Source organism: Scyliorhinus canicula, chromosome 25 (assembly GCF_902713615.1).
Source record: "Scyliorhinus canicula chromosome 25, sScyCan1.1, whole genome shotgun sequence".
Taxonomy (NCBI): domain Eukaryota; kingdom Metazoa; phylum Chordata; class Chondrichthyes; order Carcharhiniformes; family Scyliorhinidae; genus Scyliorhinus; species Scyliorhinus canicula.
In genome coordinates, this window is record NC_052170.1 from 21,333,650 (window position 1) to 21,357,096 (window position 23,447).

General features: G+C 43.9%; 1 protein-coding gene across 5 annotated transcripts in view; it reads left to right on the forward strand.

Moving 5' to 3' along the window:
• The window catches only part of pbx4 (pre-B-cell leukemia transcription factor 4), a 392,839-nt gene that overhangs the window by 289,405 nt on the left and 79,987 nt on the right, over positions 1-23,447 (forward strand). For all 5 annotated transcript variants that reach the window (XM_038784746.1, XM_038784748.1, XM_038784750.1 and 2 more), the window contains exons 3-4: positions 20,200-20,444; positions 21,425-21,615. In XM_038784746.1, coding sequence (XP_038640674.1) covers positions 20,200-20,444; positions 21,425-21,615 — 436 coding nt within the window. The remainder of the gene's footprint in view (positions 1-20,199; positions 20,445-21,424; positions 21,616-23,447) is intronic.

Genomic DNA, 23,447 nt, shown 5'->3' on the forward strand with positions numbered 1-23,447 from the left:
GTATTTGTGTATACACGGAGTGGGCTGGAATCCGAATGCATGACTATACGTTTTTATTAGTACAATTACTGTTTTTCTGGTTGCTTGAGTTTTATAGATTTTTCAAATTCAGTAATTAACATCAATAACGTTTTGGTGTTATTTGGAATATTGGACAACATTCTTCGGAGTACAAAACTGTCATTGTGCAAATCTAATAGAACAGTTCTGTCATATAGACTGGTTTACAACACTTCATACATTTAAATTTGAGAATTGTGATCAAAGCAAGGGGAGGAAGTAGAAGAATTTTAAAAAACACATTGATGTTTTCTTTGTCTTGTCAAAATGCAGTTAGTAACTTAAGATAGAATCATAGAACACCTACAGAAGGAGGCCATTTGGCCCATTGAGCCTGTACCGACTCTCTGAAAGAGCACCCCACCCACCCCGCTTCATCCCCGTAACCCAGCCTAACCGTTGGACATTGAGGGGCAATTTAGCATGGCCAATCCAACTAATCTTCACATCTTTGGTCTGTCGGAGGAAACCCACGCAGACACGGGGAGAATGTGCAAACTCCACACAGTCACCCAAGGTCAGAATCGAACCCGGGTCCCTGGTGCTGTGAGGCAACATTGCCACTGTGCCGCCTGTTGGGTCAGTTTCAAAGAATAAAATACCAATACAAATAATGCTTAAAACATGTCTTAATTAGGATCGTACGGAGGTCTGTTTACAGATTTGACACTAGCCACCTGAAAAAAAGTTCAACCGTTGCTCACTGCGCTGTATTTGCAGGTGTAATTGCCTTTGGTCAGAATGATTGGAGTCCAATTTTTCTCCCCACCATGTGTAAAATTTTCTTTTCTTTTAACTCTCTTCGCCCCCCCCCCCCAAATAAAACAAAGAAAATCTTCAGATTATTTCTGCTGCTGTCTGAGGGCCATCCACTTGGATCTGTAGCAACCCAAGGAGTTACGGTTGTGAGCTCCTGGTGTCTGAACCTTTTTCCCAGCCGGCCATAGTACAGATGTGATAACATCAACTGGAGACTGAAAGGACCATTGATTTGAGGGAATTCTGTTCTGGAAAACGAAAACTGTGCATAAATGAAGAATAACCTAATCTGTAGCCAGGTGCAAGGGCACTGAAGTCTTCATGAGAAAGCCTTAATATCTTATAAATCCAAAAGCTCTCGTGTCTTTGAACATCCTGCAGTTTCTATGTGCAGTGTGCTCATGGAGATTACAGACTGGCTTTATTCTGATTTTGGCAGCTTCTTCCTTGCGCTGGTGTGATCTGAGCAGAGTGAGATTTTTTTTTATATACCTGCCATATTTTATACATATTTTACTTATGCATAAAACATATCTAGATTATACAGCAAAGCTCTTTGTTCGTAACTTTTTTTATTGAGTGTAGAACCAGTCAATCTTATTCCTTCCTACACAAGTCATTAAATTATTTTAGCATAGCAGGCATTGTTATCAGGTAAACTGTAAGCTGCTCCTACAGTATTACAGCAACAATAAGGCTCAAAAAATGTCAGCAATTTAATACTTCCTCACCCAAGAGAAAAGCAAATGGAGCAGTGTGGGTTCATTAATGTTGGAGGAAAGCTTTTGATATTCTAAATCTTTCACCTTATGTAGGGAGATATATAGTGTTGCCATGGACCAATTGGTAATCTGAAATGTTGTATAAGGTGAAGAGTAATCAGGGCTCAAACATTGAGCCAACTAATAACTAGCTCGCAGTGTGAAATGAATAGTGCTTGAAGGTGATAGAACTACACTGCTGACAGTATTGCAGACACAGCTTTCACTGTCAGAAGTGGTATTACTGACATTGGCACAAACCTGGAGTTGCTTTTAAATTCAGAAGAGCATCGTTTTGACGGTTGATACTCTCTGTTCAGTGTCAGCACACTATTGATCTGATGATAAATCTATATTAAAAAAATAACATGGCAGCGAAAAATTGCTAATACAGCCGAAACTAAATGTAAATGATTGAGGAAGATTGACTTTTTTTTTGCCAGGGAAGCCACATCTGATACATGTTTCTTTGCCTCCGTGAAACCTGCCATCTTGGATCTGTGCCAATGCTGGGACTTTGCAGCTGTGATTTTTCTATATCTCTCTGTTCTCTCTTCTCCCCCCGCCCCGCCCCCGCAGCCTGACCCACTTTCCGAGATGGCCTGCGGTTAGTGTCAAAGGCAGTCACTTTGCCATCATGTTTTGTCATCAGGGTCTGAAATCATAAATGCAGTTTAAAGTAGATAACTGTTGGAAAAAGTCACCCTAGCTTCGCCAAGAAGACGTGCAAGTGAATCGTGGAGCCCTCCTGTGCTTCTTGGATCTATAAATGGGACACTAGCCTGCAGAAGATTAGTTTCCGAGGTTAATACTTTGCTACAGTCTCTCAAATTATTTTGTACAGGGGGACCGTTTGCAAGTATTGAAACAGACCTGGGACTTCCTGTCGCAACTTTGTGCCAACAAGTGCTATCATTCCAAAGAAAATGTAATAATGTACAACAGCAGTAACGATGATGGAAAATATAGATTTCTTGCAATACTGTACTCACTGTGACTGGCCCCAGGCAACAGAATTCTGACAACCTTGCAGATCCCTGAGTCCCTGATTAGAACTACAACACCACATTGCATTAGAGCTAGTTTGCAAACCTCTGCATTAATACATAGGATATTTCTGCCCCTTCTGGGCTGTAAGGAACTAGATACACACGCAAATGAGAATTGACTAAGAAAGTTGTATGACAGAGATAAATGGTGCTGCAGGTTTACACCTAGGATTCTCCATATAGAAAATTCCTAATCCCCATGCTCATGGAAGAGTTGAAATAGGAATGTTTTGTATAGTTACGGAGATAAAATTGTTGCTTTGAAGCAGATAGATGTTCTCAAGAATGGCACTTGAACTGTTGACCTTCCCTTGACCCAGGGTAGGGGAGATCAGACATGAAAACTTTCAGTTATTGCGCTTTACTGATTTTTCCTAACCACAAGCTATTTGAATGACTGGAGAATTCTTAACACACACGGTGTAGGGCATGCGTGAATCCTTTAGTTAAACCCCGAGGAGGTCACAAAACCTTAGCAAATTATACTTGGGGCCAACCAAATTATTTCTGAAAAAGCCTGTGGTGCTGCCTGTGTGTGCCTGCTAGGTAATGTCCCCGCCTGCCGCTGCATGCTTTGTTCCCAAGTCTCTGCCAAACACCAGCTGCAGTTTGAAGCAAGAGTTGTTTAACTTGCCTCACTGCCATTCCTGATGTGGTGCAAGTGTCTGTGTTGACAGAAGCCTATTCTAATTTCCCTCTGCAACAACCTCTAATCAATGCCAGCTATTTATTTTTAGATATAACAGTAGCAAAACCACCTCCACTGTCAGCTGTTGTTGAAACCCAGTGCTTGTTGCTGTATGCTTAGTAACCGAGACCCAGTTTTGTAAATGATACCCTGCGCTGCCTTTAATCATGAAAGACTTAATATTAATGTGCCTTCGAGCTGCTTCTCCCATCAGTTTGAAATGAGTAATTAATGGTAAATAAATGAGACATCATCAAATGAAGCTTTGGCAGCAATCAACAAGGCTATTCCTGGCATCGCCTGTCTGTATTCTACCTAAGTTATTACAAGGTAACAAATTATTTTGTTGCAGCTATTTTTTTGAAACAAAGAAATAGGAAACTTTACCGGAATATTAACTCAAAATGTGAGTACCTCCTGGCTACGAGCTGGGTGTTTGCATGTAACACCAGCTGGATTCACTTTGCTGCTGATCTGCAAAAATTCATTTACCGTTGTGAAAATTCTAACCTTTCCACTTACCAGCAGCATCAATAGATTTTAAATGTGTGAATTTCTTTTTGTTCCTCAAAAGCAACATTGTTAACTTGCACCTAACTGGGCAGCACGGTGGCGCAGTGGGTTAGCCCTGCTGCCTCACGGCGCCGAGGTCCCAGGTTCGATACCGGCTCTGGGTCACTGTCTTTGTGACCCAGTCTGTCCCCGTGTTTGCGTGGGTTTCGCCCCCCCCTCCCCCCAAAGATGTGCAGGCTAGGTAGATTGACCACACTAAATTGCCCCTTAATTGGAAAAAAATAAATTGGGTACTCTAAATTTTAAAAAAGAAAAAAAAACTTGCTCCTAACACTGAAAATATCCGCTACAAAGTCAAAAAGGAATGAAACTGCTCAGACCGCCTGGCATCAATCTAGGCACAGGAACTGCTAGTGGCAAAGTCAGCCCTGTCGGCCCTGCAAATCCCTGCTTACTAACATCTAGGGCTTGGCTCAAAATTGGGCCATAGACTGATCAAGCAACAGCCTGACCTAGTCATGCCAAATCATACTTTACTGATACTCCCTCAGACGCCACCAACACCATCCCTGGGTCTGTCCTGTCTGTCGGATATATCCACCACGGTGGCAGCACAGTTGATAATGTAGAGTTTGCGCTGCCCTGGGAGTCCTCCACCTTGACCCTAGATCCCATGATGTTTCATGGCATCAGATCAAACCTAGACAAGGAAACCTCCTGCTGATCATCACATATCGCTCACTGACGAATCAGTACTCCATGTTGCTCCGGTTTCCTGCCACAGTTGGTGTTGAGGGAAGCACGGTAGCACAAGTGGATTGCACTGTGGCTTCACAGCACCAGGGTCCCATGTTCGATTCCCTGCTGGGTCACTGTCCGTGCGGAGTCTGCACGTTCTCCCCATGTCTGCGTGGGTTTGTTAGGTGGATTGGCCATGCTAAATTTCCCTTAAGTGTCCAAAAAGGTTAGGAGGGGTTATTGGGTTACTGGGATAGGATGGAAGTGAGGGCTTAAGTGGGTCGGTGCAGACTCGATGGGCCAAATGGCCTCCTTCTGCACTGTGTGTTCTATGTGCAGGTTGGGTGGATTGGTCATTAGTATCCAACAGTTAGGTGGGGTTACGGGATAGTGCAGGGGATTGGGCCTAGAAGGGGTGCTCTTTCGAAGCATCGATGCAGAATTGACGGGCGATGACATGCAGGTGAGCATGTCAGGAGGTGTTAACCTGGTGAACAGGACTAGTTTTACGCCAAATAGCAGGAGCTGCATGTGATAAAGCTAAGCGATCCCACAGACAATGAATCTGATTTAAGCTCTACAGTTCTGCCACATCCAGTCATGAATGGTGGTGGACAATAAAACAACTGACTAGAAGAGGAAGCTCCATAAATATCTCCATCCTCAATGATGGGAAGCCCTGCACATTAGTGCAAATGGCCAGGCTGAAGCTAGAACTGCGACTTGGATGATCCATTTCAGCCTCCACCTGAGGTTCCCAGCATCACAGATGCCAACGTTCAGCCAATTTGATTGACTCCAAGGCTGAAAGCACTGGTTGCTGCAAAGGATATGGGCCCTGACAACATTGGCTGCCCTTGACATCAAGGCAGCATTTGACAAGAGTCTGGCATCACAAGCCTGAGCTAAACTGCAGTCAATGGGAATTGACAACAACTTTCCACTGGTTGGAGTGATACAACATGGCACAATGGAAGATGGTTATGGTTTTTAGTCGATCATTTCAGTCCCCGATCATGGCTGCAGGAGTAGTGTTGGGTAGGGTGCTAGACCCAACCATTTTCAGCTGCTTCATCATTGACTTTCCTTCCATCATAAGGCTGAAGTAAGTTCGCTGACGGTTGCACAATGTTCATTACTATTTGTGATTCCTCAGATACTGAAAACAATCCATGATTATATGCAGCAAGACTTGCACAACATTTAGGCTTGGGCTGCCAAGTGGCAAGTAACATTCATGCCACACAAGTTCCAGGCAATGAACATCTCCATGGAAGAGATGGAATCTAACCACCGTCCGATGACGAGTGGCATTGCCATCGCTGAGTCCCCCACTATTTTGTAGGCAATCATTGACCAGAAACTGAACTGGACATATAAATACTATGGCTATAAGAACAGGTGAGAAGCTTGAAATTCTAACTCCCCTCCTAACTCCCCAAAACCTGTTCATCATAGAATCATAGAATTTATAGTGCCGAAGGAGGCCATTCGGCTCATTGAGTCTGCACCGGCCCATTGAGTCTGCACCAGCCCTTTGAAAGAGCGCCCACTTTAAGCCCAAGCCTCCACCCTATCCCAGTAACCCCACCTAACCTTTTTGGACACCAAGGGCAATTTAGCATGGCCAGTCCACCTAACCTGCACATCTTTGGACTATCTACAAAACACAAGTCAAGATGAAATACTCTCCATTTACCTGGATGTCTGCAGCTCCAACAGCATTCAAGAAGATCAACACCATACAGGACAAAGCAGCTTGCTTGATTAGCTCCCCATCTATCACCTTAAACATCCACTCACTCCACCAATTGACGCACAGTGGCAGCCTTGTGTACCAGCTACAAAATGCACTGCAGCAACTCACCAAGGCTCCTTTGACAGCGCCCTCCAAACCTACAATCTCTACCACCTAGAACGCAGAAGCATGGGAACACCACCACCTGCAAGTTCCTCTCCAAGCCCCACGCCTGTGACAACCCAAACAAAAAAGAAAGAAACTTGCTTAGCTTTTAAATTGGAGTTCAGAAACTAGAATTCCCAGAAGGCCCTGAGTGTCTGCACATGTGCTGGCTAGAGAATGGCTGCACATGCGCAGTTGGTCCATTTCAATGACTTCAGGCCAGTGAATGGCCCTGCACACGTGGAGTTGTTCCTTTTATATCTTCAAGCAGGAAACTAGCTCTGCATGCCTGTGCAGAATGGAAAGAAAACCTAAAGTGAAAGTGTGAAAAGATCAGATGAGCTGAGAGAGCAGTGCTATTCTGAAAGAGCAGGACACTGGAGGGGAACAGGGAGCAAGTCCCAAAACAAAGAAGGTCTCAAGCCAGGGGGTGGGACCATCTAGTTGGGGGACAAGACAGGCAATCTGAAACAGGTCCTGTTAAGTGAAGTGAAGTTAAAAGTAAGGAGCAGAGGAAAAAAAAAACTCTGAATTAACAAGACAGAACTGCCTCAACAGAATTGAGAGAAGCCAGAAGATCCAAGGAGACACCCGAATGTTGGTGACTCCTTACTGTGTGGGACTTTGGAGCAGTAATACTCTGCTTGGCATGGCTGAATATCTGAGTGTGCATGGTAGGGGAAGTTGGAGTGTACGCGGAGAGTCAGGGGGAAGGAACATTGGAAGGAGAGATTGAAACCCTGGAAGTGCACCCTTGTTGAAGATGTCCAAGTGAAAGCCTTGTTTGTGGGAGAATTCCGAGGTGCACTCTTCAAGAATTGGAAACCTTGAATGTGGGAGATTGGAAACCTTCATGAGAAAGACAAAGTTTCAGTGAGGCCGCTTGGTGTGACATGTGTCTGGGGAGGAGGACTTGATAAGAAATTCACAATATCTGCTTTGGATGGCATCTGTCACTTGGTTTTGGACCGTGGTGAACACAACCGTGGTTAGCATATTGGGTTACATGTACTGCATTCTTACCGTGGATATTAGAGTATAAGAAAGATATTGTAAATTGTGTTATCTTTACAAATATGAGTGCATCTATACAGGTATAGTTGGAATGAAGGAGTACTATAATTTGACTCATTTATTGGTGTTTGCATTGAAATCTTTCCAACCTTTTTGTCTTGGTTAATAAATGTGTTATTTTGTTAAATGCTCATAAGCAGACTCCTGTGAATCTGTTCAGTAACTGCCCTCATCAGTTTCTTTAAAAAAAAGAATTGGGGTCTATCAAGCCAGGTTTTACTCTGGGATGTCACTTGTCTGATAGGAATGCAGGGTGGGATTATAACACATCATCCTGTTTCTTGACTGTCAAAATCCTGCAACCCTGACTCTACCGGCACTGTGGATGTACCTGAAGAGTTCAAGAAGGCAGCTCAGCCATTACCTTCTCGAGGGCATTTAGGGATGAGCAATAAATGCTTGTCTAGCCAGCGATGCCACATCCCTTGAAAGAAAAACAAATGCCAACATTTTATGCCAATCTTGCCGATGGCAATTTATGGCAACATTTCCAAAAAATAAGCTGGAATATAAAATCCACCAGAAATAATCAAGAACAAGGGGCAGCACGGTAGCATGGTGGTGAGCATAAATGCTTCACAGCTCCAGGGTCCCAGGTTCGATTCCCGGCTGGGTCACTGTCTGTGCGGAGTCTGCACGTCCTCCCCGTGTGTGCGTGGGTTTCCTCCGGGTGCTCCGGTTTCCTCCCACAGTCCAAAGATGTGCGGGTTAGGTGGATTGGCCATGCTAAATTGCCCGTAGTGTCCTAAAAAAGTAAGGTTAAGGGGAGAAGGAGGAGCCGTGCTCCGAAAGCTCGTGTTTGAAACAAACCTGTTGGACTTTAACCTGGTGTTGTAAGACTTCTTACTGTGCTCACCCCAGTCCAACGCCGGCATCTCCACATCGTGGCTAAAAAAGTAAGGTTAAGGGGGGGTTGTTGGGTTACGGGTATAGGGTGGATACGTGGGTTTGAGTAGGGTGATCATGGCTCGGCACAACATCGAGGGCCGAAGGGCCTGTTCTGTGCTGTACTGTTCTATGTTCTAACAGTTGGACCCAATGAAAGCACAAGAGTTATGCACCATGTTCTTTCTTTCATCTCCTCTTTATCCTACTGCTCGTACGAAACCATCAAAGCATTATTTGAGTTTTTTAGTACATGTTTAAGAAAATGAAATTGTGCAAGCTTTTCTTCTACTTTGTCATTGTAACATAAAGGTTTCAAAAACATAGCAGACAAGCTTTGTTAATGAACTAATGACGTTCCATAATTGTAATGTGGGAGAATGCAGATGAGCAAGGAAATATGAACGTAGCCATGTTTCTATGTAATGCTCGTGAAAATCAGTTGCTTGTGAATTTCTTTAGGCCCATTCTTAGCATCTACAGTTATACCCACCCAATCTCCTCTCACACATGAATGCAAGATAGGGCATGCCAGTCAGTGTTACCTTAATGCTGCCATTAGCATTTGCTTTACATACCACCCTGTGTTAAAGTAAGGCTAATGGGGAAAACTGGAACTGCAGCCGTTTCATCAGATCGCTCTGCTCTTGTATTAAACAGTAGGTTTGTTTTCAAGTTTCACACTGCATATGAATCTCTTGGCGCTGTGTGTCTGCTTCTCCACACACAACAGCTGCAGAATGTTAACTTTTCGGAAATTGATTGTGAAATGGTGCTGTTTCATCACCGTGTACAAAACGGGCTCTTTTTTGTGAAGATTGTGTTTTTCAGACCAGGGCAGAGAGGCCAACATAATTACCAAAAATGTAGACTGAACAGAAAACTGAAGTTGAAAGATTAACGGATTGAGTCTATTTTTTGAACCAGCTTGAAAGCTTTGTTTACTATTAGTCTGGGAGACTTAGGGATATGCCTCGGGATACTCTATACAGTTTATTTGCATGCACCTGGAATAGATTTTGAATGATTTAAACTAACTTTTAATTTGTTTATTAATGATTGCAGTTAGTTTTGCTGTCACTGTACACTGACTGCCCCGTCCCATAATTTCTTCTACAATCCAATGCTTAGCTTTCTCGTTACTGAGTCCATGTTGATTGCTTCCCGCCGTGTCCATGTCCATGCTTCCCTAACAGCTCCATCCCAGACACTGGTACTGAGAAACTCTCCCCTTGCACAATTAGCTTAGACTAACTGTTGCAAACAATAGCTATAGGATATACTGCATGAGTGCACTGGATTGAAACAATCTGTGTGGCAGTCGTGGTGAGAAAGTGGGATGGAGAGAGATGGAATATGAATACATTACTGGGGATGGTGGGTGAAAGAATAGCTGGGGTAAAATTTGAAGGATGGTGTGCGATTAGTACTTGCCATCCTGAGAGTTGGTGCCAAACATAGAGCCGCCGACTTGCAAGCTCTCACTGCCATTTAACACTCACTCCAGTGTTGAATGTTAATGGGCAGGACTTCCATCCACCTTTGGAAAGAAGTACCGCCCATGAGAGCTATCAGCCAACAGCTCTTCAATCCGGTCAGGCACAGCGGTTCAGCGATACAGAGCATTCTGCCTGGTACTAAGTCCCAGGAGTGGGGGGGGGAAATATCCCGATTCTCCAACATCCCGGAGAGGAAGGCGCCCCAACCCTGAGGGGACCTTTGGAGTCAAACCCCCTCCCACCCTTCACACCAGAGAAGGGGGGGGGGGGGGGGAGAAGAGAGGTTTAATGTCACTTACCCACCCTTCCTGTTCACACCATCCTAAATATTAAAGTTGGGTGGGAAAAGCACCGTAGGTGGCCACTGAAGGGCCTTTAGGTGAATGGGCAGGTTTTCTATCTGAGGCCTTGCCCACGCAAGCATGAAATTGTGTCTGCGTGTAGGCGGGTGTGTTCCTGGGGGCATTCCCATCTCCCCCCTCCTTCCCCTTCAGAGCCCACCTTGGGGGGAATGTAAAATTCTGCCTTTGGGCTTCACATCCTGAGTAGATAGTTTGGAACTTTCCCAGCTCACAGTTAAGTGAATAAAAGGTGGTAGCACAGTTCAGAAGGCTTTTAGCTGATGACCATACTGAAGCCGACATGTGTGAGGCCACTCTTCAGAGGCAGTTCGAGCAGCTGTAGCCTGGGAAAGCTTTAGACCTTCTGTTCCTCCACCTGGAACTTGAAAATTTACACTTGAACTTTGGGGTGGCTCAGTGGTTCGCACTACTGCCTCACAGCATCAGGGACCTGGGTTCATTTCCGGCCTTGGATGACTGGCTGTGTCTGCAATTTAGCACGGCCAGTTCACCTAACCTGCACCTCTTTGGACTGTGAGGATGGACTATGGGGAGGAAACCGGAGCACCCGGAGGAAACCCATGCATACACAGGGAAAATGTGCAAACTCCACACAGTCACCTTTGGGCACTGGAGTTTTCACGTATTCCCTGTGTCTGCGTGGATTTCCTCCCCACAGTCCAATGACATGCATCTTGGGTGGATTGGCCATGCTAAATTACCTCTTCGTGTTCAGAGATGTGTAGGTTAGGTTTTGGGTAGGGTGTGGGATTAAGTGGTTGGTGCAGACTCGATGGGTCGAATGGCTTTCTGCACTGTAGGCATTCTATGATTTATAAAACTTTCTTCTACCTCTGCATGACCCTTGCTCTAACATATATTGCTCATTTTCAAATGTTCTATTGACTAAATGATGATCATTCTTGGAAATCTAACTGAGGAAAATGTGAGGTTTAACCAAGCTAACCAGTCTGTTTAAGAGTTTAACCATTTATCAATAGATGTATTACCCTTCTTTATGGCATGCAGCTCGATGTCTTATCCATTAAGGTAAATGAAAATGAAATGGAAAGTGTTCCTGCAAAGCAATCTACACCAGACTAGTATTTACTTCAACTTTATGATATGTCAACTTGGTATGGCGATAAATGTTACAGTTTTGATTCTGTCAGCTTATTTGGCACTTAGCTTCCAGCTGCAGCAAACATTGGACTGATAATGTGCTGGCTGATGCCAATTGTGATGCACATTGAGCACTGGCTTCCCATATTATTGAGCAGGGAGGCCTGAGGCTTTTCCCATGCCCAATACATCCAATGTGCTGTCATGTAACGAGCGTGTGCCTAGTTTGCATGAAGCTCGTGCACAGTTTCTGCGGACAGGACTTATTATAACCTTAAATCCCACTCAAGTTTCTCACATTGGGCCCAGGTACATTTCAGCATCTTATGAACGCCACCTCATTTCTCCCCAACAGACTGAATCTGTCTCACGACAATTGAATTTTCAGGACACATCCAAGTATCAATCAGTGGAGCTTTCACTATCCCTTACCGTGAATGATGAAGGTGCTTGATGTATTCTGCCCTGGTGCTTCCTTTTAGCCCAAAATGTATGGGATGTCATTTCTACTTCCGAACCTTGTGCTCCTTCTAAATATTCAACCAGTAAAAAGATGAAGTGAGTGTATGCTGCTAGGTTTCAATGTTCGCTTGAATGGATTGAGGCGACACAATCTGCATTGCTGGGCGAGAAGAATAACCTACAAATAAAAAAGCTGTAGTTATTGAAGAAATGGCTACCTGGGCTGTACATTGACTGACACTACTGTGGTTATCCAGGCTCGAAACATTAGCTCCCTTCTTTCGCCACAGATGCTGTCAGACCTGCTGAGATCGTCCAATGTTTTCTGTTTTGGTTGAGTTGAAAGGTTGGGATGTGTTGGAAGTGGCAACATTTGTGCTAACTCCTGTTATTCCCTGCAGTTTACCAGTTCCTCCACTTCAGCCAAATAACCAAAGTCCTTTATGGGAGCAGATCTCTGGCCATCACTTAGACAGGTGAAGCCCTCCATTATGCTGGTTCTATCATTGTCTTTCCCCAGTTTTGTTTTGGTGTAAATTGAGAGTCCAGTTGCTCAGACCAGTTGGGAAGTGTGTTTTCTGTTGTTAGGGTTTCTCAATTGAGAATGTTTGTCCTTTGTTCTTTTTGTATACTCCATTAAACTGCGAGGTATGAATTTGCCCGTGCGCTGTATGGTGCATGCATCTGGAAACTTGTTTGCGTAAGTGGCCCTCCTGTTGCTCTTGTCCTGTCTGTCTGTTGTCTTCAAGCCGCTGGCTCTCCTGTCCCATTGAAAATACAACATTTGGGGCGGGAGGCAGCCGCGCAATGGAGGGTTCCCGTTCGGGAACGGCATTTTCTGGGCTTTAAGCCCTGTCCCAGGGTCCACGGAGGCGGCAAAAGCAGGGAGAAGGCACAGAGGAGGCACAGTAAAGGAAAATGTCGAGGGTGAGCAAAAAAACGGCCGTACAAAAAACAGCTGAAGGTCCGTTGGGGAGTGGAAAGGTCATCGTGGGGTCACCAAGGAAAATGGAGGCTGGAAAATGCGGGAAGCCGCATTGCTTACGGCTGAAGAAATAACTAAGGTGCTGAAGGAAGTGGAGGAGACATTATTGCAGCACGGTAATCAACTTACCTCGATGGGGAAGGAGATGCGGAAGGTGATGGAGATTAACAAGGATCTGCGAGGAAAATTGGAAGACCTGGAAAACAGATCCAGGCGCCAGAATTTGAGGATTGTGGGGCTGCCTGAAGGAGTTGAAAGGCCGAGGCCCACTGAGTATTTTGCCGCGAATTTGGCGAAACTATTGGGGGAGGGGGAGGATCCCTGGAGGATCCCCGGCTAGACCACTCGGACCCTGTTCTGCCAGGCCATTGGAGCCTGGCAGAACAGGGTCCGAGTGGTCTAGCCGGGGTGGAAAGTTGGGGGGAACCGAGGTTGGGGGGAGGAGTTTTACAAGAGGTAGTGGGCGGGAGGAGTTGGGGGGGGGGGGGGGGGTGTTTATCACTCTTGGGTATCATGTACGGTACTCTTTCAGAGGTTGGATGGCATTGAGTGGGGGGGGGGGGGGGGGGAGTGGACTCCTTTTTCTTTTTCTCCTTTGTCTTTTGTTTCCACCGTGGGAGAGTTTGTTTTATTGGATGCATCTATTGACAGGTGGGCCGTTGTTTGGGGTGGTGGGAGGATGGGATCGTTGTTATTGTTAAGGGGGTTGATTTTGTATTTGTTACCGTTTACTGTCTGTGGGTGGGGTGTAAATTTTGAAGGAAAATGTGATAATGGGGAATAAAAACATTAAAAAAAAAGAAAATACAACATTTATTGGATGTGGGCAGTACTGGTGGGACCAGCATACTTTGCCCATTCCTAATTGCCCTTGAACTAAATGTCTTGCTAGGTAATTTCAGAGGGCAGTTGAGTCAACCACACTGCTATGGGTCTTGAGTCACATGTAGGCCAGACCAGGTAAGGATGGCAGATTTTCTTCTGCCAGAAGGAACTCTAGATTACTAATTCAGTGACATTGCCACTATACCATCATCTTCTCTTTGCCTGTCCCTATTCTTTAGTGTTTATTAATCTGAACTTGTTCTGTGATCCTCTCTTTGTATTTTTTGGTTTCTGTCCAATCTCTCTTTATCATTCTGTGTTTATTCTGTTAACCTTTCTCTCACCTTCTCCATCTCACTTTCTCTTTCTGTTTTTCTAGTTCACTTTCTCATTTCCTCTCCCGCTCTCTCTCTCTGTGTCTGATTTCACTCCCATTCATTCTTTTACTCATTGTGCAGCTTGAAAGTAAAGGTGTAGTCAGTGGGTCAGGATCTTTGACATGCTTTGGGATAATGAGTTGATTGCAGGACAATAGAAGAAAAGAACGTGGAGGGGGTGGGCTGTATTTTCGTGCCCTGTATCTGCTTCCTCAGCCCCACATCCCATGGATTCCCTCTCGCTCTATCCCCCCCATCACATCTCTTCCCAGCTACATCACCCTATCTCGACCTTAGTGCCATCTCATCCCATCTCTCCTCTTCCCCCCTTTGTCTCCCCTTTGCCAAGGACAGACAGAAACTAGAAAACACTACAAGAGGATCACAGGACCAGTTGAGTAATGAACATTAAAGAGGCAGAAAGAAGGAGGTGATAGCTTAATGTCACTGAACTAGTAGTTGAGAGACCCAGTATAGTACTCTGGGAACATGGGTTCAGATCCCGCCATGGCAGCAATTTAAATACAGTTAATCAAAAATCTGGAATATAAAAGCTAGCTGATTCCATCACTTAGAAACGCAAACCTTATGTAAACAAAAGAAAAAGACTTATATTTGTATAGTAGCTTTCATGGTCACCAGATGCTCCAAAGTGCTTTAAAGTCGATGAAGTTTCTTTTGAAGTGAACTCACTGTTTTAATGTGGCAAATACAGCAGCTAATTAGTGCGCTGCAAACTCCCACAAACAGCAATGTGATAATGACCAAATAATCTGTTCTGGGATGTTGACGGATCAGGATAAATATTGGCTAAGACACAGGAGAGAGCCCCCCTGTTCTTCGAAATACCGCCAGAAGATCCTTTCTGTCTATCTGAGAGAGCGGCATGGTTTGACATCTCATTTGTCACCGTTATCCACTCTCCCCATGTCTGTTGGATCTTAGCTGCCACGGGGCTGGGAAAGCAGCAGTCTCATATTTTTTTTTAAGTTGCACATTTTCTGTATAATTTGTGCAAGAATGACTGGAGACAGAGGTCCAGGAGAGAGTCCCGGGTCTGGAAAGATTCGGAGTAGCAGGATGATTGGCACCTGGAAAATACAGAAGGTCGAGGAAACAGCGGGAAGCTATTGGGATTTTGAAAAGATACCGGCTAGGAAACTGAGAAAAAGAAACTGGGGCTTACAAAATGAGCAGGGAAAAAAAAAACCCTGAATAAAAATCCCCGGAGCAAAAAACTGTAAAGGTAGGAACCCAGCTGGGAATGGGTTGTTAGCAGTGAGAAGTGAGAGACAAATGTTTGTAGGGTTTGTCTGGGAGAAAGTGACATGAGAGAACACTATGAAGTGCAAATGGAATAGTGTCACAGCAGCACCTAGCCTTGGGAGGTTGAAAGTGAACTATAATCCATCGTATAATCATGGATATACACCTAACAGCTCAAAGCAAACTGTCAGTGTGACAGAATTTAGGTGGCACAATGTTCCTGGAAGCGCAGGAAATGTGCAAAATGTAAAACTTGTTATATTGTTACACCTGCCGAAATAAATATGTAACCAAGAGATTGAGCGGTCAAGAAGGAGAAACGGTGTGAGAAAATTGGATCCAAATTAGTTCTAAGGTTCTTGACAAGGGTGAAACAAAACTGTCCTTTGGGGCCTGTGCCCTGGGGGGTCCCAGTTAAAGCTGAACTGTCCATCAGAAGGTTATAAATTAAAGCATTATAATTTTCTTTTTATTGTATAAACATTATTGAGGTCTATTTTTCATCCATTTCATTGGGGTGGGGTGCGAAGGGGCTCCGGATGTTCCCAGGGCTCCAGAAATTCTTAATCTAGTGCTCTGCTTCTGTCGTTCTGAGCAATGGTTCCTGTCACTGCGTCTATAAAACCTAGTCCAAGTTTGGACAATCACATTGCCTGTTTCTGCAGACGTGCGTTTGTTCTTTGCATGGACTGAGCAAAACAATCACAGAAGATGCTGGAAATACTCAGTGGGTCAGGCAGCATCTGTGGAGAGAGAAACCGTTAATGTTTCAGGTCACTGGCCTTGCATCAGAACCCGGAAAATTTGGAAATGTAATGAGGTGGATGGGGAGAAAAGGACAAAAGGCGAAGGCCTAAAATGGGGTGAAAGGCAGGAGAAATTAAATGACAAAAGAGTTGGTGGCACGAGACCCAAAGGAAGTGGTAATGGGCGTGAAGTAGGAAAATATGTGTCTAGAGGAGGTAAGAATGTCAGAGTAATGACCAGATGCCATCCGAAAATAAAAGCAAGGGAAATGGAAAGGAAAATGTCCAATGTCCATTTTGTCCACACATGATCTTATAATTTCCTGTCATTATAATTCTCCCTCTTTCTCTGTCCATAGCTTCCTGCAATGTTACACTGAAGCTCATTAATGGCTGCTTGAGGCTCAGCGTTCGATTGAGCCCCTTTCCATCCTGCCACTCATCCCCCCCTCTGGACAAATGAATTGCTCATTTGGAGAGCCGGGTGCAGACGTGATGGGCTGAAAGGCCTCCTTCTGCACTGTAACGATCCCAGTGAATCTGGAAACTTCTGTTTCCATTGTCACTTGGCCTTTCATCAGCGACTCTTTTGTCAGTTAATCTCACCTATGTCCCACCCTTTCACAGACCTCCGTGTACTGTTCCACACTCCCCCATTCACCTTATTACATTCCTAACATTTCCCAGTTCTGATGAAAGGTCATTGACCTGAAACGTTAGCGCTGTTGCTCCCTCCACTGCCTGACCTGCTGTGCAGTTCCAACATTTTTCCGTTTTTAATTCAGAGGTTCAGCATCCACAATATTTTGCTTTCATATTAAATATAAATAATCTTTATTGTCACAAGTAGGCTTACATTAACATTGCAATGAAGTTGCTGTGAAAAGCCCCTCGGCGCCGCATTCTGGCGCCTGTTCGGGTACACACGGGGAGAACTCAGAATTCTCAGCTGGTACGGGAATTGAACATTCGTAGCCTGGTTGCAGTTTATGGGCAGCTGTAACACGAGGAGCCTGTCTCTCACGTTTGTGGATCAGACTCCAGAATTTTGCTCTGCCCTATATAAAGCCTGTCATTTTGTTGAGCAAGCAAGAAAATTGTTGTTGGAGTGATGAGATGTCACTAAGTATCGAGGTCACACTGTTTGCATAAACTGTGAGAAGAAAATAAATCTGCAAATGTTGAAGACGTATGACCAAAACACATACCACTGGATACACAATGGGTAATCCAGTTTCTGTAAGAGATTCAAAACCCGTAAAAATCTGGGATGGAGGAAGGGTCTTGCACACTAGCAGGTCTTATTTTCAGAAAACAAAATCCTAACCTGGTGTATATTTCCAGCATTGCTGCAGTTGATTCTTGAAACTGAGCCAAAAATGTCTTTTGTCTGCAAAAAGTATTCCAATTCACTGCATGGGAGGCGTATACGGAAAATTACATTAAATGCCGGATTTCCAAATTCCAGCTACTTGAAATGACGGAACATATTTTTGTTTTATCCACTTTTATTTAAAAAAAAACACATTTTGTGTTGCTACTGGAACAATGAAAAAATCAGATCAGTACCAAAGTCCAAAGCTTCCAATATTGTATGGTGCAAAATGTGGTAGCGTACTTTCTGTATTTGAGGGTGATTACAGAAGGACTGTAGCCTGTTTATGGCTTAAAATTGATTGCAGATAATGGAGGGAAGTCGGTCGTTATTTCTGATGATTTGGTGGCATGTTTGTTGTGGGCCCTGTGTAAAGTGGCTGTATGTGGAAATCATTCCAGACTCTCTCTAGCTGCCCATCTCGGAGTGTATTTAAAAGATAGATAAAGCAGCATACTCCCTCTGCTGGAAAATGTGGGAAAACCGTGCACGCTGCAGGAAGAAATATTTCTTACTTCACACCATGATCTTCATCCAACAAGTATCAGTGACTTTATATGTGTACACATTGAATACTGCAGTAACATACCAGCACACTGCGCAAAGGAATGTTTATGAAATATGGTCCTGAATAGTTTTTTAATTTTAATCTGTAGCATTGATTGCCGATTTCACTTGATGCATAACTGAAAAATGATGTGTTTTTTAAAATAAAAAATGAAGTCCTTTAATACTGGATCAGTCGATCAGGAATCAATGTTGAGATCTTTTAACTGATTATTGATGCTGGGAGAATTGACCTTCATTATTTTAAAAGTATTTGTCAAAATTCAATATCGCAGTTTAATTTTGATATGGATTTTGAAAAAATATAAAATTTTAATGAAGTAAAAATGGTAAATGTCAATATCACACTTTAAATGATAAGCTAGGTATTGACTTTTGAAATGATTTGCTAACGTTAGGTGGTAGACTTGTACAGTAGCTCCATGGCAAGCTTTAACTCTGGAGTATTGCATTCATGGAAGCTTCTGGTAAGCAAAACCCAAAACTAGGGACGCGCAAGCCAAATCCGACTGGGCCATTTAGGAGGAGCTTATTAATTTATTTATATTGCACAGAATTGTTACAGTGCAAAAGGAGGCCATTTAACCCATCATGTCTGCACTGGCTCTCTAAGTGAGAATTGTGACTGTTATCCTCCTGCCTTTTCCCCTTCCCTTTTACCCCTGTTTCTATTCAAATAATCATCCAATGCCCTCTTGAATTTCTCGATTGAACCTGCCCGCATCACACTTGCAGATGGTGCATTCCAGACCTGAGCCGCTCTCTGTATGACAATGACAAAGGTTTTTCTCGCATTACATTTGCTCATTTTGCAAAGCACTTTGCATCTGTGCCGTCTCGTTCTCGATCCTTTTACGAGCGGGAACAGTTTCTCCCTATCTATTCAGTCAGCTCTCATGATTTTGAACATCTATCGAATCTCTCCTTAGCCGCCTATTCTCCAAGGAGAACAGCCCCAACCTCTCCAACCTACCCTCATAGCTGAAGTTTCTCATCCCTGGAACCATTCTTGTCAACCTCTTCTGCGCTCTCTCCAATGTGTTCACCTCCTTCCTATAATACCCAGAACTGTGTACACTATTCCAGTTCACAAAAAAATCTATTTAGAACCATTTCAAAGAGGCGGCACGGTGGCACAGTGGTTAGCACTGCTGCCTCGCAACTCCAGGGACCTGAGGTCAATTCTGGCCTTGGGTGACTGTATGTGTGGAGTTTGCACGTTCTCCTCGTGTGTGCGTGGGTTTCCTCCAGGTGCTCTGGTTTCCTCCCACAGTCCAAAGATGTGCAGGTTAGGTGGATTTTCCATGATAAATTGCGCCTTAGTGTCCAAAAAGGTTAGGTGGGGTTCCTGGGTTATGGGTATAGGGTGGAGATATGGGCTTGGGTAGGGTGCTCTTTCCAAGGGCTGGTGCGGACCCAATGGGCTAAATGGCCTCCTTTTGCTCTGTAAATTCTATGATTCTATGAAATGTTTCTTCAGAATATAAGTTGAATCTCCCTTTAAACTGTAGTAATAACAACAAGAATAACTTATGTTTCTTTAGCACCTTTTTTATTCATTCATGGGATGTGGGCATCGCTGGCTAATGTGATGAAGCATCCCAAGGTCGTTTCCCAGTAGCGGTATAGAACAAAATGTGAGACAGGCCCACAAATAGATATTAGGTCAGAAGACTAAATGATTGGCAGGCTTTAAGATGTACAGGGAGGGAATTCCAGAGCTTGGGGCCTGGGCTACTGAAGGCACGGCCACCAATGGTGGCGAAGTTATGATTGAGAATGCACAAGAGGCCGGAATTAGAGGATCGTTGATGTCTCGGAGGGTTGTGATGTTGGAGGGCATTACTGAAATAGGGAAAGGGATTTGAAAACAAGGATGAGAATTTTAAAAGAAAGGTGTTACTTGACTAGGTGCAACTAAAGGTCAGCGAGCCGGTTACCAGAGCGATAGGGGAATGGGACTTGGTGTGCGTTAATACATAGGCAACAGGTAGGCTGACGGAGACCAGCCAGGAGTGTGTTAGATTGGTCCAGTCTAGATGTAATAAGGGCCTGGATGAGGGTTGTACTGAAAAGCAACGTGCTGTGTTAAGCTCTGGCAACTTTAGCTAGAGGCAAAAGTAACTGATTTTGTTCCTCAGCACTGTACCTTGTTGGATGTTTCCATTGCAGAGACTGTAACATTCTCCTTCTGCTCCACACAGTGCTGAGTATTCGAGGTGTCCAAGAAGAAGAGCCCCCGGACCCACAGTTGATGAGACTGGACAACATGCTTTTGGCTGAAGGAGTGTCTGGGCCTGAGAAGGGCGGAGGGTCAGCAGCAGCAGCAGCTGCGGCAGCAGCATCAGGTGGATCGCCGAATGAGAACTCCATCGAGCACTCCGACTACAGAGCCAAACTCACACAAATCCGGCAGATTTACCATTCCGAGCTGGAGAAATATGAGCAGGTATGAGCCACGTATCCAGATAATGTGAACGGTTATACCACTCGGCATCCACAGTCCATCAATTGTATTCCATTTCCAATTTCGTACCTCCATTCCTCAAACAAATCCATTCTACATCATTAAAATCAATTTAAGCAAAGAATTAAATATTCAATATGAAATAAAAAGAGAGCGTGCTGGAAATACTCAGCAGATCGGGCAGCATCAGTGGAGGGCGGAACCGAGTTAACATTTCAGGTTGACTTTTCAGAACTGAGAGAAATGTTAAGTTCATTTACTGTCAAACAGTGAACTATTGACCTTCAATCAGTTTCTACTTAACCGTTGTAAAATGGCACCCGATGTATATCTTAATCGTAACAAAAGCTAAATTGTCGAACTGTTATTTTTTATAGAGAACTATTTGAAGCATATAAACTGCCACCATTGTCTAAAGGTAAATTAATCTGGAAGAGTTTTCTAATATAGACTGGTTCTAAGATTGTTACAAATTATTTTATTGGACCACCGTAACTGTTCAAAAATCCTTCAATTACGGAGGGAGATCAAATATTGGAGAGTAGCTTTTCTAGATGAGGTACATGCCTCGCAAGATGCTGGGTACTTGATAGCAAATGGTTCAAAGGGATGTTTCAACAAAGTTGATTGTGAGCATTGAAGAACTTCTTAATGGCATAAGTGAACAAAGAACTTTGAAAAACTTTCCATGTTGTGCAACGATACAGGATAAACTCAGCCCAATGAGGGATTTAGCCTCAAGGATAAACACTGTCTGGTGCAACATTTTCTTCTGAAGTGCTAGCAGAAGCATTGTCTGTCATCCATACAGTTCCTGGTCCCTAAGTGCTTAGAGTTTTACACACCGACTAATTAACAGATGCCAAAGAATGAAAAATGCTGTAGCTAGCACCCATCTGTGCATTTCATCTTGCGAATCCCTTATTGATGCATATTCTGACCCTGGTGTGTTGTGTTTGCAGGCATGTAGTGAATTTACCACGCATGTTATGAACTTGCTCCGTGAACAGAGTCGGACCAGACCTATCTCGCCGAAGGAGATAGAGCGTATGGTTTCTATAATCCACCGGAAATTCAGCACCATTCAGATGCAGCTAAAACAGAGCACGTGTGAAGCCGTCATGATCCTACGCTCTCGTTTCCTTGATGCAAGGTAGGGATGGCAGTCAAATTCAGGTCACAAGCATCTGCTTGTAAGCTGCTCAAATAGATAGAACAACTTTGTAATTGTCATCAATTAAGCTTTTTAAAAAAACATTAAAACAAAACTCTTTTTATGTACCAAGTCAAACTTAAACATAATTTAAAATTAATCCTTATAACTCCCTCATCGAATATGAAGGAGCAAACTACAGGAAAAGTGCAAGCACACAGTGTAAATGGCACAGAAACCTGACCACTGATGATGACATTTCACACAGTTCTTTTAGCTTTTGTTCTTGTGAAACAAACTATTTGTCGGCTAGTTTCTCCACATTAATTGCACATTTAAAATACGTTGCTAATACTTGATAATGCTTTCACAAAGTAAGCATTAGTATGTTTGAGAAGTCAATATTAATTATGCAGAAAGGTTACATTTTGCTTGGCAGTAACATGGCTGTTGGTCTGAACAGGATCAGGAACCTTCCACAACAGAAGCAGAGAATTCTGGAAAAAGTTAGCAGCATCTGTAGGGAGAGAAAACGGGGTTAACGTTTTGAGTCCGTTTGACTCTTCTTAGTATCTTCAGCTATCTTCCATTTTGGTCCAGCCCATTCTCAAAGATTTAAATGCCATTTTTATCAAACACTGTCTTCAGTAGGTTTCCCTGCAGTAAGGTGGTGCTGTGTACCAATAGGATAATCCCTCCCGCCGATGTCTACAGCGTTTTGCGTGGCTCACTATCCCACCACAGATGGGGGGGAGAGGCATCTTTGGCGGGATCAGAAGATCCCACTGGTGAGAAGGGCTGGAAAAATCCCCCTCTTTGTCCAGGGTAGCATAGTGGTTAGCACTGTGGCTTCACAGCGCCAGGGTCCCAGGTTCGATTCCCGGCTTGGATCACTGTCTGCACGGAGTCTGCACGTTTTCCCCATGTCTGCGTGGGTTTCCTCTGGGTGCTCCGGTTTCCTCCCACAAGTTCCGAAAGACATGCTGTTAGGTGAATTGGACATATTGAATTCTCCCTCTGTGTACCCGAACAGGCGCCGGAATGTTGCGACTGGGGGATTTTCACAGTAACTTCATTGCAGTGTTAATGTAAGCCTGCTTGTGACAATAAAGATGATTATTATTATTGATGGTTACTACCCTGCAGGGGATAGACATGAACAGTATTTAGTTCATCCGTCCCACATCTTCCAGAATCCATTTTTTGCTTAGTGAAGGAGTTGTAAAATGACGTTATCCATCATTCGGATTAAACCAAGGCTCTGTCTGCTCTCTGAGATGGCCGTAAATGTGCTACTTTAAAGAAAAGTGAGGTGCTATGCCACATCTGTTTACATTTACTCAGCGGACAGTTGAATTATCTGACCATTACATACTACTGTGTGAGATCTTGCTGTGCACAAATTGACTGTTGCATTTCCGACATTACATCAGTGATTGCACTTCAACAGCATTATATTGGCTGTAAAGTGCATTGGGATGTCTGGTGGCTAGGAAAAGGGCTATATAAATGAAATTCCTGCTGAGCAGGAGTAACCCTAGGTTGGATGTTTTTCTCTTTAGTAAATCACCTCCTTAAACTCTTCCTACTTGCAAGTGCACGAAACTCATGGATTTCTTTGTTAGAAAGATTAAAACTTTCCAATGCCTCAACCAATCCCTTAGTAACCTGCACTCACTTTCCACCCATTTGAGGCCTGTAGGGGTCTGGTCCATTTCCTTCTCAGTCCCCTCTCAGTTCATTTAATCTAGGAAGCCTGCTTTAAGCTCTCTTCCTTTTCCACTCTTTTTCCTAAGCTTCTTCCGAACTGATACTGTCAGTCTCCGGCTCCT